Here is a 17,600-nt window from a genome sequence, read left to right on the forward strand (position 1 = left end):
TAATGTATTTCAGGCTTTTAAAAAATGATTTTTATGTGAAGTTCAATGTAAAACGGTATGCTTGATTTTGCAACGATATATAGCATATTTTATTACATATTTATTTGTTTATACAAAATTCAGTATTGATAGTTACAGAATTTTTATGGCTGTTTTAATGCATACAAAATTAGGCAGATATCTTAAAACTGCACTAAATATGTAATAGGAAAGCAAGCGAGAAAAAAATTACATTTAGAACAAAAGAGTGATTTCTGTTAAGCTAACATTTTTTCGGTGTTTAGAAGTTCAATTTTAAGTGAGCTCCATTTGATGATCATGCACAGAATGAACTATTGCAAAATCAAAAACAGAAATCACCACATTTATATGTATATGATTTCAAAATTTACGGTAAACATAATGAAAAGCTTTCAGTTTTGAAAAAGATATGTGCATTTTACCCCACATTTGCCAGTTATCACTTGAAATATCGTAGACAAAGGTGCAATGGAGGAAACATCATCGCAGCAAACAATCGTGGTAGGAAAAGGTAAGAGCAAAATATCGCAGTTCACAAAATACTGCAGTATAAAATTTCATTGTAGAAAATAAAAGCGTGTATTTCAAGTATAGTTTTGAACGGCGCCAAAACTTCGTCATTCAAAACAGTATGATAAAAAATAAAATAGCTTCAAAACACTACATGACGATAGCATCGCTATATGGTTCCAACCTAGCTATGTGTGTGGAACCTTGAGAATTGGTAAGCGAACAATCGCTTTAGCTCAGGAAACAGAAACGTAAATTCAAGAAGGGTTAATTACCCTTTATTGCTCAAAATAAAGATTAACAGATGGCCCTTTCTCAGGAGGTACAGAAAAGCCTCCACCTGTGCTTGAACTCAAGAGTACTAAGAAAATCAAACTTAACTAATCCTTATCTAAAAAGATGTAGTCGAAGCTATCAAAATTCTACAGGAGTTGGCTCCTAAATGTCAACTAAACGGCGAAGCTATCAAGGTCCTGAAGTAACTGCAGAGCGTAGTAATAGCTTAGAGAGAGTGTAGCCAAAAGGCGAACGCGCGCTAGTCAGAATCTCTGGCTCTCTAACGAAGTCAGTGGAACTTCGACTTAAGTACTACTCTTCCTTCATTTGCATTTAACCACGATTCTAAAAACACAGTCTGGCAGGAAATTTGTAAGCTGAAATTAGAAGGGACAGGAAAGTAGCTTTAACTAAAGATAATTATTAAAAACTTAAGATAAACCTTACGTCGCATACACACGTGTTTAGATTTTTAGAAGTTTCAAATGTATTTTCGCTGTTGCAGTGGGAAAGAGTTTAAGACTACGAGGAAAAATCAAGGATATTTTTTCGTATATCATTTCAGTTTCTTCAACTGACAATTTTTAACTCAAAAATCAAGAAGGAAATTAAGTATTCAAAATTTGGAAATGAATAGAAATTATAATTACCTATAGCAGCAGTTAACGGAATTTTAATCTATGTAGTTTGCGATTATGTCACAGAATGCCTGATGTTCTCACAGAATAATCTGCAATCTCCTGCAGTTATATAATCAGACGCTACAGGAGTTGGCTCCTAAACCCGCAAATACATACCCGCAAAGGCGACTCCCACTTCTTCGAGAAGTTAGGGGACAAAAAATTTCGACAATTGGAAATCATCGAAAAATGAACACATTCTTTTACAGCATACAGCAGGAGAGCTTCATAAAAATGTACGTAATGAGATATGTAATTCTTACACATAACCTAAATACAGGCTAATTAAAAATTGATACACACATATATATAAGAAAGTATGATATAAGAAAACTGATATAAGAAAGTATTACAGCTTTATTGAAAGCAATGAAGATCGAAAGAGCAGGTTGTCGAAATTTTTGTGGGTGTGTGAGGGATTGGTTGGTCACTGAAACCCAATCCTTCTGCCTCAGATTTCTGGTATTTCGTTTTCTGTAATATCATAAGACATTAGCCCACCATTATTCGAGTTCAAAAACTAGAGAATTTCAAATGCGTATTCAAGGATGAGATAATAACGTTGTCCGCTGTAACTGTTCCGTTACACAATTGACAAGTTCAGATAGAGGTTTTAAGGAGCACGAAATCGTGTGTGCCTGTAATATACACGCACGTGTTCAAATACATAAGGATGAAAATCATTAAGCTATCGCTGCAGAATCCAACAAATTAACTTGTTACGATTTGCAGGTTAAAAGAATGCAATGGAGAAAGCCGGTGAATACATAAATTTCTCATTCTTGCATTTACGGCTCAACCTGACAGAAGATTTTTAGGGCCCATAAGTCATGGCCTGTTGAGCTATCATCGAAAATTTCCCTTACAAATGCAGTGGTTGTGTTTGTGTTGTATAGGAGATTTTAGGGCTCGTAAATCATGGCTGTTGAGCGGATAATCGAAAATTTCGCTTACAAAAGCAGTGGTTGTGTTGGCGTTGTATGATGTTATTGTGACTTGTAATGAACAGCTTCATCAGTTCTCTTCCAAAAATACGATGGATCATATTGTAGAGACATTAGGATTTTTTGGAAGCTGGAGAAATGAAAAATTAGCAACCGCCTTCACCGGGAATCGAACCACGGACCTCTGGAATACCGGCTCAGCCTGCAGAACCACTACACCACGAAGGCACGCCAAGGAGGTGGGAGAAATACCCCACATACTCCCCCCTTCAAAGGGTGACTAGGAAACCCAATCGCCAAATCCTGGGTGTGGAGAGTCACCATCCATCACCCTTTTAGTTCAGGCGCCACTGTAGTGACATTAGGTATTTTTGGAAGGAGGCAAGATGAAAAGTTAGCAACCGCCTTCGGCGGGAATCGAAGCCCACAATATAAAAAATATATACCCCGCAATATAAAAAACAAGGACAAAATTATTCTCAATGTAAACCATACAACTTATGAAAACTTTTGCATGTGCAGTGGCATTTCGTAATATATTATAGAAATTTGTGATCCCCAAATCTTGCAGTTTGGATTATTTGCATAGTAATGAAGATGGAATCTCATCTAATTAGTAAATATAAACGTATGCAGATCTTAGTGATGAATCGATTCCATCAAAATTAGAGGTGATCGAGTAGATAATTCATATTTTATGTAAACCTTATCAATGGACTACACTTCATATGACTGACTATACCTGAGACCTTATTCCATAAAATCAGAATACTTTAATTTTACTCTTTTAATGAAAGTAAATGGTATAAAATAGTTTTATCATAAAAATACATGAACGATCCGCATACATAATAAGACATTTTACATTAATGAAAGCTTACTTTTAGAGTAAAATGTTTTTAAAAAGCTCTTCAGAGTTTTTCTATAAATTTTTCTGTTAAAATGCAATGCAAATAATTAATGTATGTATGGCTGCATAGGTAGGTTTTGTATATTAATTGCATTAGATACATAGGAGGATTAAAATATAAGGTTATCCATCACACTATGTATGCTGTACAAATAAACGAAGAAGTAAAACAGCAGAGCGGTAAAAATATGTTGATCAATATTTTTTCCAGATAATAAAGAATATTAATGTACCTAACTGATCACGTCATTTGTTTGAAAATTTTTTCCATGTAAAACCTATTTTCTTGACTTTTGAACCGATTGCAACTACTCGCAATATTTTCAGGAAACCAACGCCCTTCCGGTTTTTTAAGGAAGCTAAATATGAAAATCTGACTACATCTGAGCTGAAAATAGATCAAAAGAGACCATATCTGAGCGTCAAGGGTGATATTTCATAAAGCTTCATTAAAAGGCATGGCGGAAGCAGTGAAATATTCTTTAATTAAACTGATGAGCGTTTTGCGTTGGGTTATAATGCAAACGGTATCTTTCACTAATGAAAATGGTTTCCACAAACTATATCCTTTTCTGTTAAACTTTATGAGATTTGTCAGACATGCTGAGAGAGGTTCTCTTTCTATTTCTCAGAAAACCACATTTCAGAACCTACTATATCTTCGTAATTTCGTTTACATTAATGATGTTACAGAATGTTCCAAACTAATGACCTTAATGTGAAGCAACACACTGTTGTACCTTTTGTCTTGTTTTCTTCGCAATTATCTCTAAAAACCTTGATTCAGATGCATTCAAAAACTTTGCCTTCCATCCTTGGTAGAGGAGTCACAGATTACTATCCTTTCTTTTGATAACTTTCTTTGCCATTTTCTGATGTCCTGCACATTCATCATCTTTTTTTTTTTTTTTTTTTTTTTTTTTTTTCATAAGCTTCTATAATTTCTTTCTGAATTTCAATGAAAGTACCATGTTTAACCTATAAAAATTGTTTCACACATCGAATTTCCATTCTTTTTTCTGTGTTCCCATTTGTGGGAATTTCTGTCTTCCCATTTGTGATAGATATAAAGAACGCTTTACTCACATAAACGCGTTCTCTACCTCATATCTAGTTTCATCTGCATAATATCCAGAAGTAATGGGAGAAATTAAGCCTGTCAGTAACTGTCAAGAGGTCAGGTTGAGAACCTTAACTTCGCTACCTAGTCTCGAAGGCTGTATATATTTTACGAATAGGAATTCTTTCATATAATATGGAAATAATGGCTTGAATTTTATCTATACCTGCATATCGTAAGCCGAAATAGCACAAACATTAAAATATTTTCATATAAATGTATAAGGTATCAGTATCAGTAGTGGGCGCAGGCCAATCCACCTAACCAAACAATTTGGTTTTATGGTCATAACAGGCCACGCCCATTTCAACAAAGGAAAATATATGTATGCATGTATATGTATAATATTAATGTATAAGGTATTTTTCCCACCTTTACACATGCCTTTGTGATGTAACAATAGCACACTCGGAGCATATTTGAGAGGTCAGGTTCGAGTCCCGGCGAGGGCATGGCACATTTTACACCCTCCTGCTTAAAAAAAGATTAATGACTCTATAGTGGCGCCCGAACTAAAACGTGGTGGATGATAATTCTTCACTATCAGAATTGGCGACTGGGTCTCATCATCTTCAATCGTCCTATAAAAGGGGTATTTTCTCACAACTTTTCGCATGACTTCGTGGTGTAACGAAAGCACACTCGGCGCGTATTCTAGAGATTGAGGTTCGAGTCCCAGCGAGGCATTGAAAATTTTTCGTACTCCTGCTTTAAAAAAAAAAAAAAAAAAAAAAAAAAAAAAAAGAATACATTAGTACTCAAGTCATGGCAAAAATGATGCAACAAATCGACTTTCCAACTTATTTGCATTTAAAATATACTAAGCATACAGCTACTAATTCGAATCCCATTAATCCTTCATTCCTTTCTTAATCTGGCTCACCAGTGGAAAACCGATAAAACTGAATACTAGTAATTTGACCTGGTAATTGCCGCGATTGGGCTAGCTGAATAAGAATTTTTGTGATTTCCTCATGTGTAACATGAAAATTTTTTCCATGTAAAACCTATTTTCTCGATTTTTTAAACGATTACAAACAGTATTCTACTCGCAATATTTTCAGGAAACCAACGCCCTTCCGGAGCCAGGTTTTCAAAAAACTTTCTTTTTAAGCAAAGGACCACCTAGTGCTTCGCCATAATCCGAATGATACAATTCAACTCTGTTTACGCTTGATGTGGCAGTTCCCGACGAAGCATTAGTTTTTGTACAAAAAAAACAAAAATGCTAAAAGTTATTCTCTCCCTCCTTTTTACATGCCTTCGCCGTGTAATTGGAAGCATACTTGACGCGTATTTGAGAGGTCCAGAGTTCGAGTCCCGGCGAGGCCGTTGCACATTTTTCGCGTCTTCTGCTTCAAAAATCTAATGACTCTACTAACGGCGTACGAACTAAAAACAGGGTTTGGCGACTGGGTCCCATCATCACCAGTCGCTCTTTAAAAGGGGGAGTATGTAAGGTATTTCCCTCCTTTCCGCATGTCTTCATGGTGTAACTGGAAGCAAACTCGCCGCGTATTCGAAGGGTCTAGGGTTCGAGTCCCTGCCAGGGCACTGCCCATTTTTCATGTCTCCCGCTTCAAAAGAACCTAATGACTCTACAAGGCATAAAAACTAATGCCTACTATTGTCTGAAATACAGATTTCAGGAGACCATAACAATAAGCCAGAAGCAGCGTCCACAAGCCATGAAGCCTAATGATGGTAGTTATTTGGCACAATAACTAACAGGCTCTAGTAGTGGCACAAAGCCCAAATGTAGCATTATTTAAATAACCAAATAACTAAAAACATTTCTAGTTTAATGAATTTTTTATAAATATTAGATTACGGTTTTAAAGTAGTAAAATTTCATAAGAATATTATTAACTTAGTTTTAGTGTTGTAACTTATATATTACTTGGAAGAAAATTATTCTGGCATACCAGTTGTAACAAAATTATAAATGAAAGAATGTTACACACTGGTACATGAGAAAAGTGTATCATTGCATGACATTTAGGGGACAAAAATCAACCTCGAATCATCCTAATTTTATTTACTAATATATTTCTCAAAACCAGGTGAAAAGGACATCAAATATCCCAAATTTTGAAACTGAATATATCGATGAATTTTTATTAAATATCTTTTTTATTTTTCATAATATTAAAATATGTATACGGACAGGGGACTGTATAAGACATTAGATTCCGAAATTTTTATAAAATTAATTTCCTTAATTAAAAAATATCAAAACATGAACATTTGTATCATTTAAAACATTATTGTAACTGAAAGTATGTGCTTGCAACCAATGGTTGTGGATATACAGGACTTTTGTGGACACAGTGCGTATGTGTGTATATATATATATATATATCTTAGACTAGTGGTTCTCATCCAGTTTTGCCCCATGCACCTCTTTCACTATTACTAGAAGGTGACCCCCTTCCCTTCCAAAACTGGAAGCATATACATACATTTACTTAGATGTAGGTTAGCTTAAAGGTGTTTTATAAATTAACAACAAAAAACATAGAAATTATTGATAAATATTAAAAACATAAATAAAAGTATTTTTATATTCATAAAGTAAAACTAATTGCTAAATATTGTACAGTTGTTAGCAATATTTTTTAAGAAGTAAACTGAAGAAATCCGCAGTGGCCTTCGCTGGTATTCGAAATCTGGATCTTCCGATTACGGTCGGACGTGCTTCCAGTTACACTACGAAGGCATACGGAAAGGAGAGCGAAAATACCTTATAGCATTTAAATAAAAAGCTAGCTGCATTACTCCCTCCTGATACTATGAAATTTCCTCCACGACGAAATCTCCTTCTCATGGGTCTAGAGAGAACGCTGTTCTAAAGATTCCATTCATTTCTTAGAGAAGGCATGTTATTCTATTCGCTTCTTACAGAAGAACCATTGGTCTTCAATTAAACTTTCAAGAGATGATTAGTCATGAAATAATTTTAACCATATTGCATAGAAAAGTGTGAAAAATGTAACATTTTACACAATAAATGTCTATTTGATTCAGAAAATATAGCAGGCCTGTATCGCATCTATTTTCAAGACATCTGTTTACGTTTCCTTTTCCTAAGAACAGCGTCAGGAGCTTTGCTTTAAGAAAAATCCTTTGAAGTTTCGACACACGTTCAAAATTGTATTGAACTAAATGAAGTAAAATTAAATCATAGTAATATGCGTATAATTCAGTGAATATCATATTGTTACATACGTGTATAAGTTTCAGATGTAATGTAATAACCTAAGATAGTGTTATGTCACAGGTTACATACTTACAGAAAACATAGAAAAGCCGATTTTTATGAAAAAGAATTTTGAAGTCTTTTCGCAAAATTGACCCTGCATCAAAACCGTTGGGTGTGTGTGTGTGTGTGTGTGGTTATGGCAAAGCCTCGAGGGCTATCTGCCTAAAAGGAGGGATGCCTTCGTAGAGAACTTTCTAAGGGAAACTGGCCCCCCAGCGGCCGAGCGGTAAAGTCGCTGAACACTGGTAGTTCGGTCCGAGGTTCGAATCCCGCGAACGGGCTGGCTGCATGGGCGTTTTCGTGGTTTTCCCCATGTGTAACGTGTATACGAGCCAGTTTCCCTTAGAAAGTCCTCCACGAAGGCATCCCTCCCTTTAGGCAGATAGCCCTATTGTGCTTTGCCATAATTAAATACACCACACCATCTAAGGGAAACTGGTTACACATGGGGAAAACCATTAAAACGACCATGCAGCCAGCCCGTTCGCGAGATTCGAACCGAACTACCAGTGTTCCGCGACTTTACCGCTCGGCCGCTGGTGGGCCTCAAAACCGTTGGAAAATATGTATTATTTAGCACTAGCCATTTATCAAAAGGAGACATAGAAATTGTAAAAACTGTTATTACTGTTGTTATGCGGGGATTGTTACTGTTGTTATTTAGTAACTGTTATAGTTGTTATTGCTGCCTGCAGTTGTCGAATAAATAAGTCTTCTGTGCATCGGTAGTGAATGAGTTGGCTGCAGAGGCTTTCTCAAGTTTTCATATGTGTAAAGGAAATGGTAAACAGCTTTCTTTTAAATGTCATCCTCACAGATATTCCTCTCAGGTCTTTTACGTGTTTTGTTGTAATTAAATAACTACACTAAACAACTGCTTCTGGTGCCGAAATTATTTTTTTATTTATTTTTTTCACGTATTGGTCATGCATTTCGTATTTCTACTAGTCTAGTTTATAGTTTTCAGCATCAACTTGATTGTTTCATTCCAGATACAGAAGTTATGTTTTAACTTTCTGATTATCTGGTATTTCATAAGGAAAATAGTGAAGTTCTGTGTTTAGATTAACAATTATATAATCCGAGCGTATCACTATCTAATCCGAATCTATAATCTATAATAATCTATAATACGAGCGAATCTATAATCCGAGCGAATCACTAGACATCCATATTTAAAATCGAGCTTGAATTCTTGAATGCAGAACCACTAAGCATTTCCTACATTCTGTTACTCATTCGTTGACCTGATGACCTTTACTAAACAACCTCTTTAACGTCGTTTCCTTGAAGCTAAATGCGGGAAAGTGGGCGAATTTCTGATGTTTTCATCCATTGTTGCTTGCACAAGGAGCGCTCACGTTCTTTCTAGAAATTAACAGCCGTTATTAAAAACGAATTATGTGATATAATTCTTTTGAATATTAACTTCAAATTCTTTTCTGAGGTGTCTCCAATTCATTCGCAACTAAGTGACTCTCCGTGTTATTGACCTAGATTTATTGCTTTGCTTTCGAGTTGCCAAGGAAACGCTCCGAGAGAATCAATATTGTCTTTTAGCGAACGTGTTGAACTCTGAGAGATGTTCCTTCTATCTTGAAATTAATGAGTTCCTTATTTTCAATTATTGTACAGCTTAAAGCTCTCTCAGATTAAACCTTTAGACTGTGCTTAAAAGTGATTAAAATTCGTTGTTGGTTTCTACAATGAAATATTAAGTTCCCAGAAGCTATTCTTTGGAAGATGATCTGAATAGAGAAAGATATATCCTGAATAATTTTACATCATTATAAAGACGTTGGCACAGTTCAAAAGAACTAATGTATGCGATGATGAATTCGTTCAACATTACCTTTTTACGTGAGGTGAACACATTAATTGCGATATTATAAATTTATAGCATTATTGCTTGCCCTAATATTTCAGTTACCACCTGAAAGGCATTCTGCCTCAATAAATTGAGAATAAATAGAAAAAAACAATTATAATTTTTTAAGTCATTTCAGAACTATCGACGTGTATATATGCTTATTTATATATTTTGGATTGAATCCGAAATCTTTTATGTAACGTTTATTTTGAAATTCGCACACTCAGTATTACAATAGGAGCGCTCTTTAAGATCATGGATGTAAAGCGTCAAGAAGTCATCAACAAGTCATATATTCAAGGTCGAAATTTCTAGTTTCATCTTTAAGAACTAAATACGAAAACAAGTTCCATCCCCACTGGAGCTTAGGCTTTCATACTGGCAGCCAACTAAAGTAAGAATTCTGGGCTTCAGACCACTTCGCCATAATTGGCAGGGACAAATACGTATAAGGGCAAAGCGTCGAAGGTCAAATTGCAAAGTGTGAACAGAAAACGGTTGCTTCAGCAGTTCATGTATTTACTGTCTCAGTTTTCAGTCCGAAGGAAAAATCGAGCAGATTGCTGGTTTTGGAGAGATAAGTGAGTAAAAAGATCAGGAACTACTGAAACTTCGGTCATTTTTACACCGAAGCGCTCTTGAATTAAGGATGCCTCGTTTGTAAAGAATTCCTGTTTTTTTGCCCTGTGTAACAGCTGCCATACCACAAGGCATGGACTCAAAAAGTCTACGGAAGTGTTCCGGAGGTATGGCGTGCCAGATAACTTTTATCGGTGGCCATTTCAGCAGGCAGAATTCAGTGAAATGCTGCTCGAATCAAGTCGTAGCCAACCGTGTTTCGTGACGAGAGCAGTTGTCCTGCTGGAACATTCCATTTCCATCCGGATGGCAAGAAAGCATGAAGGGGTATAAATCATCATTTAGCATACCTACGCATAATACAATGAGGGTACTTGGCATAGCCGATACAAGGGTAAAGCAATGAGGCACTTGCCTCATGTAAACATATACACTGGTGTGTAAAATCCAGAGAATATCCCACTTATGTCTAATTTTGCGAAACGTATTCAACCAAAGGTACTAATTATGCCACTGAAGAATTATGCAAATATTCAGAGCCGAATTGGTAGGTGTACATGTCCGTGTCTGTGAAGCTGTGATTGTGGAAGGGATATAAGCGCACGAGGGATTTTCGGCGATTTGCGTGCTCATACTTTTCACAACATTTGCCGTGTTTCTCGCAAGAGTAAATTTTATAAGGCATCACATAAAATGAGTAGCCACGAAGGTATGCATGACGAAATGAGATTCAGAATTGCCGGTAGATGGGAGACAGGCCATTCACAAACACAAGTAGCTGCAGAGCTAAACGTAACGTCCAGTGTCAAACTAATTTAAAGACACCATATCCATAATCGAGGAGACCTGGACAAGGTCGACCAAGATCCGCAACGACGAATGAGGATTGTTACTTCGCACTTTCAGCGAGCAACACAGGACTGCTGCAGCTTCACAACTTTCACGTGAGTTCTTTGCTGCCATTGGAACCCGAGTTTCATAGCCTACAGTTGCCGGAAGGGTACATGAGATAGAGCTGTGTGCCAGAAGTTTCTAATTTTAACTCTATAGAACATATCTGGACACTCTTGAGAAGACAATTTCATCTCGCCATATCCTTCTTTGAAGAACCTCGGAGTTGAAAATTGCCTTGTTGCAGGAGTTGAAGCGACTGCCACTGGAAATCCTAGGCTGCCTCCTGCCCAAGGAAATTCTAAGTTGCCTTCTGCCCGGGCTGCCGCGAGGGTCGAGTTGCTCTACATACGTGCGGGTACCGGACGACACCCGATTTGCCATACAAATTTGTCCGGGTGTCCGGCCCTGCATTCACCTGTCACCTTCCCAATATGCCGTCACGCTGCGCGACCCGTCTGGTTGTGAGAGGCGATCATATTCCATATTGGACTCATTTTGAGTTCAATATCACAACGTGAATTTTGGACATTCTTGCACTATGAGCTTTACTAACAATTATGCGAACATAAAATGACTTTTGAATGGTACATCTCTTTCTCTGTTATAAATGTAAATTCATACCAAGTTTCATTAAAATCTGCCCATCAGTTTTTCAGAAATTCAGTATAATGGGCAAATTCTCGTAATTTTGCATACGAGTGTAGAAGGGCGCACATTTTATATGAAGAGTTAAAAAAAATTTCCCATTTTTTAACAGAAATTACAATTAATTTTCAACTTTGAAAAAAGCAAACACTGACGTCATATTTAAAGTAGCAAAATTTTATGATCATTATTTGTGATAATTCATAAGTATTATATTTATTCTTGATCATGTGTCTTTCTCTGCGCTGTGCCAAGTAATCAGACGTTATCAAGATTATTTATTCTTGATGTTGCTTTCATTCTCATTTAAAAGGCCCATTGTCTGATTTCCATTAATTATCGCTCGCATGTGTCTTCTCGGACAATAGGGCGTCTCGCTGTTAACGTACGACATGATATAGTATCACAATAACCAGCAGCAAAATTATTCAGATAATCATAAAATACACATAAAGATTATTCAGTAAAATTAATAAAGTATTACGTTATTATTTCAATGCAATCGAGGTTTTTTGGTATACATTTTATCCCATCATTAATAATTAATTCCTGGAAATTAATCCGTTAATTCCTGGAAATGGTTTAAGGTTTAGTTTCGTTAATTGATTAAGGTAAAGCAATTCAAGAGCTATCTGCCTGTGGAGTGGGCTGCCTTCGTGGAAAACGTTTTAAAGGAAACTGACTCATATCCACGTAATACATGGGGAAAGACCATGCAGCTAACCTGTTCACCGGGCTTTGAAACCAGGTCGAACTACCAGTGTTCCGCGACTTTACCGTTCGGCCGCTGGAAGGGGGTTAAGGTTAATTTTCTGTCATAAATAAAGCAGGTAAATTAAGAGAATAATTAATGGCTTCATTTTTTTTTTTTTTTTCAAAATTCCTGCAGTTTCTCAGTGCTGCATACACTATTTTCTAACATCAAAATTTATTATTGCATCTAATGTACTGAGGACGATTTGAATTCGTGGTAATAAGCTTTATATATCAAATTTCCATTAAAAACACCGAACTAACCACATCAGTAATCATCTTCTACCTCTGTTTAATTTGAACTGTAAATCTTTGTGGTTTTACTTCGCCATAACAAGCTTTCTGGAGTTCACTAACTCTCGATTTAAATTTACTTCATCAAATCTAATTCGCAGAATTTTGCTAAATTAGCATCGCGAGATTAAACATGGACTTCTATAAATTAGATGTATTTTATTGTCAAGCCAGCCAATGCTACGCTTTTTCTCGCCAATGCAGTTTCTGTGGGTTCTAAACAAAAACGAATAATAAAAGTTTGGACGCCTAAATAACGAAATCTATCAATCGGACTGCATTGTGAATAGTATAAGCCATTACCTCAATACATGTATCAAAAACACACCCCCTTTTATTATTGTTGGATATAAAATTGTGGAGGAATTTCGGAAAGAGAATTGTTTAATCTCTTGTTCTCAGTAAACTATCTAATAAATTATTTTTCTTTTAGTTTATTAATTATGAGTTTTAAATTAAAGCTTATTTTATTAAAAACTCTTTCTAATATTTTTTTCGTATAAAGTTTAGCTTGAGCCATTTTTCATTATAATGTTTGTCGTTGGAAGAACTATAACTTAGAATTTTGTCCTGATGTACCCACATTCCGTTTCTTTCAAATCTCTTCATTTGGATTCATTTACGGTTGTTTCAGAAACAGTTATAATTGTTGATTAATCGGATAAAAAGAATTGCCACCTTTATTTAATTTTCTATTAAGACTGGAATGTAAAGAAAAGAGGTAAGACAAGATTTTCTGATTTATCATACTGCTAATAATGAACAAACAAAGGCATTTTTTATTATCAAAGACCAAAGAGGTTTAAAATTTTAAATTTTCTTGTAGAAAGAAAGGACAAATTACCCTGATTTATTCAGAGGTAACTAAGACTTCAAAAACCTCATATTGCATATCTAAAAAAAGTATTTCTCATAATGGTAATACGGATTGTAAACTCGCAATGTTTTATTACATTAACTATAAACAAATATGTAGTAAAAATATTTTATTAGCCCAAAAAGCGTTAGTACAAAAGAGCTATTAATTTCGTTTTGGCATTTTGCGTTGAAACCTTTAAAGAGCTGTATCACTTTTCAAATTGTTTCCACCAAATATTATCGCCTTGTGTTATATTAAAAAAATTAAATAACGAAGAATCTGCATAAATGTATGTATATTTCTCACATTGTAATAAAACAACGGTACATAGAGCCATCAAATTCTGAATAACGTAATCCTTCACCCGAATATGGGCATCCGGAAACCCGGTGTCGGAAATTTTAACGATATGCTCTTTTGAAATTATTTTGTGATATTGCTGTTGAACTAAATTTTATGGTTTAAGTGCGAAGAACATGATATTTTATAACTAAAGGTAACACACGAAACGTTGAATAAAAGCCCCTTTGGGTGTAATATAAAATCTAAAAGCTTTTAAATTTTTTTAAATATTTGTATTAAAATAAAAAACAAGTTAAAAAAGTTGTTTGAATTGCTCTGTAATAAATGAAGACTTAAATTATCACAAGTGGCCTAATAGATAAGCCCACTGATAATTCGACCCTGGTCAAATCCTAACGAGCGGACATGCTTTCTTGTTTTTGCTCCTCAAGTGTAACGTGAATGTAAGCTAATTTCCCTTAGAAAGTCCTCCACAAAGGACTTGCGTATCAGTTATCAAATCAATCAGAAATTTATTTAATTGTTAACTTAGGTTTAGATTTGGTTTGGTTATTAATTATTTAAAGTCAGAAAAGTCAGTACAGTAAATTCCCTTGTAAATAGCACCCAATTAACCGACAATATCAAAATAACAGCATCTTTGAAGATTGAAACTTAAATCCGAAATTTAGATCTATGACATAAAAAGTTATGTAATGGACTAACGATCTGAAGACATAAACGTGGAAAACATTTGTATTATATTTCTGCTGCTCAGCATTTATCTAGTAATGAATTATCCAGAATATAAAGATAGAACTAGTGATCCCTTTATGCGTCGGCGTGTGAACTTTGAATGTAGTACAAGAAGACAAGAATATTAAATTAATTGAAAAAAAGGTGCTTTAAGACATTTAGTGCAATGCGTTTTAGACTAATTACATGACTCGTTATGCTCTTTCAGTGTTATTTGCTATTTATAAAGTTATTTTAACACTTTTACTTAAAAAAATATAAACTAGGCACGACATCATTTTTCTAAATACATAAAACTACGATTAAAACTTTCTAAGAGTCATTAAAAATGATTGTATTTGATGAATATAAATGTGTACATATATAATTAATTTTACTTTATATAGAAAGACGAATTTATCTTTTTGCCTCAGGTGAAAAAATATGCAGTCCAGACTCTGGTGCTTGGTACAAGTATCAAAGGCCCAAAATATTTACCGTACAGAAATTTCCCAAGACCATTATTGATCCACTATTATTCCAACCTGGCACGTACAATTTCAACCGGGCACGCTGGATCCATGTCTGTAATAACTTACTTAATCTTCTATAATATTAGGTTCTTGTGTTCTATTGGCCCAAACAAAGACACTTTCCTTTAACTAAATCTATTTAATGAAGAGAAGACTATATACAAATATTATATACAGATTACAGGATATATAGTTTATACCACTCTCATCAACCTCTCAACTTTCTCTCGTGAAAACTCTTAATTAGCTAAACATACGGGCGGCGCAGCGCCCTCTATCTCTTTTTTCTACATCACTTCCCACCTGTACTCTTTAATAAGAGTACACCAACTTACCTACATAACAATACTAACATTAATTAATAATGGATTAATACTAAATAGTACGACATTGTATATAAATGAATAATATAAAAGAATAGTCTATACTAGTATATATCAAAGCCACAAATAAACATAATAATGAATAATATAATACAAAACTCAATAATATCAAAAGTTCTAAACTAAATTTCGAAAGGATATAACATTTGGATCGATCTTCTGAATTGTCCTTTGGGAGTGCGAACGGGCACGCTCGAACATGTCCATCTCTTCCTATAATCAAGTTTTCAATTACACCCATGTCCTAAAGTAGTTTGCATTATTTTGGTCCTTCTACCAACACAACGTCTCCAGACTTAATGTTCCGCTCAGTTTTAGGATTAGCAAAGTTATGCGCATTTCTGAGATGGAGTAAATATTGTTCTTTCCGTTTGATCCATGTTGATTTTAAGAACCTAGATTGGTAAAGCTTCCTCCTAGTTAAAGTCTCTTTGTCGGACACCTTGTTAAAAATTTCCAAGAAATGCTCGGGAAAGTTAAATGTATCACGTCCTGGTAGTAAAAACTGTGAAGGTGTGAGCGGGCGAGGTTCACCCAGCTCGTTGCTCTCGTATGTTAAAGGTCTATTATTTAGTACACACTCGAGTTCAGTTAATATTGTAGAGACCTTTTCGAAAGTCAGTAATGCTCTCCCTAAAATTTTCTTCAGAGGTTCCTTGATGCTTCTCATCAGACGCTCCTAGAACCCTCCCCACCATGGGGAACGCTCAAATGTTCTTCAGGTAATACATATAGTTTTTTTTTATTTGATTTGCTTAAAAATATATTATTTTCAGTCTAGAATGAAGTATCCTTTAATGCCCTTGTATAGATTCGATGCATTAATGTTAAGAAATAAAATTAGCTGGAAATTTTATGAAATACAAAATAATGATGTTTTTGACTCGCTTGAAATAATTTTAGATTATTAGTAAGTAGAGTTTTCAGTTTTCTTGGTTAAATAATTAATTCTTGGTTAAATAATAAGTAGGTGAGGGCTACCTTCTAAAAGGGAAGAGTATCTTTGAGGCGGTCTTTCTAACAGAAACTGACCCATATCCATGTCACACATGCGAAAGAATACCAAAGCACCCATGGAGCCCCTCCGTTTTCTCGTACTTTGAGCTTAGTTCGAAATGTCAAATATTCAGTGGGCTTATCCAATAAGCTTAATAAATCCTTAGTTCTTACAGCGTATTATCGAGTACTTTTGTAAACTTAATTTCTATTTAAATAAAAAACGTTAATACAAAAAAAACCTTTATTTTTATTACAGTTACTTTAATAGAATGTTTATTTACCACCTCTGTTACCGATATTAGGAATGTATTTTCCCCGTATTATCGGTATTAGCTAATATCTATGTTTTTTTGCAGTCTTAATATCGGTTATTTTAGAATTTGCCAGAAAGGCTTGTCCTATGTTTGTCCAAAAAATAATCAAAATTTTAAACTTATTTTTTTTATTTCTTTGATATTAAATCATTCATTTTATTGTTTTATAGTAAATAATAGAACAATTCAGAAAAACGGAAAGTTTTACCAGTCTTAACAGAGAATGAAACTAATGTGCCGGTTCGTTTCATGCGTCTATATTGCTGTTCCAAGAATAAACGCAAATGAAACTCAATGAGCAGTTCTGAGGAAAAATAAAGTGTACAGAAGGACCATAAGCTTAGTCTATATGTTTTGTTCAAAAATAAATTTTATAATGAAAACATAAAAAAGCTAAACTTTACATAAAAACATTCAGAAAGAAACTGATAATACAATACATTTCATTTCTAGAAACTCTTGGTTTATATCCTAATACTTTATGCTAATGGATTTTCGTCCATTAGGTCTGCTCAATCAAACTTTGACTAATTTGGCGCCAAGTTATCCACATTCAGTTAGTGGATTCTAAAAAGCTTGTTTTGGCGAAGTAAGAACATTAAGAGCAACAACTCAGATTAAAAGGAGACAGTATAGAATTACTGATATCGGCAACAGGCTGTTTCCTAGGCAACTTTAGTTTATGCAGCTCGTTACCACAAATGCAAATCAACTTCACTACATTAGCTCCAGCAATA

The 17,600-nt window shown here is 34.8% G+C and overlaps 1 protein-coding gene across 4 annotated transcripts in view; it reads left to right on the forward strand.

Annotated features, from left to right (window-relative positions):
* LOC118202690 (glucose transporter type 1-like) overlaps positions 1-17,600 on the forward strand; it is a 125,274-nt gene that overhangs the window by 40,782 nt on the left and 66,892 nt on the right. For 2 of the 4 annotated variants that reach the window (XR_015038433.1, XM_085807354.1), the window contains exon 1: positions 16,254-16,272. The exons of 1 other annotated variant lie outside the window; for it this stretch is intronic. Coding sequence is in view for 1 of the 3 variants with exons in the window: in XM_085807354.1 (XP_085663480.1) it covers positions 16,262-16,272 (11 nt within the window). In the remaining 2 variants the exon portion in view is untranslated. Of the gene's footprint in view, positions 1-15,041; positions 15,222-16,253; positions 16,273-17,600 lie in introns of those variants that run through there. One more of the 4 variants, XR_015038435.1, reaches the window with a different exon arrangement.

Source organism: Stegodyphus dumicola, chromosome X1 (genome assembly GCF_044657685.1).
Source record: "Stegodyphus dumicola isolate Sdum_Otavi_A_Nest chromosome X1, ASM4465768v1".
Classification (NCBI taxonomy): domain Eukaryota; kingdom Metazoa; phylum Arthropoda; class Arachnida; order Araneae; family Eresidae; genus Stegodyphus; species Stegodyphus dumicola.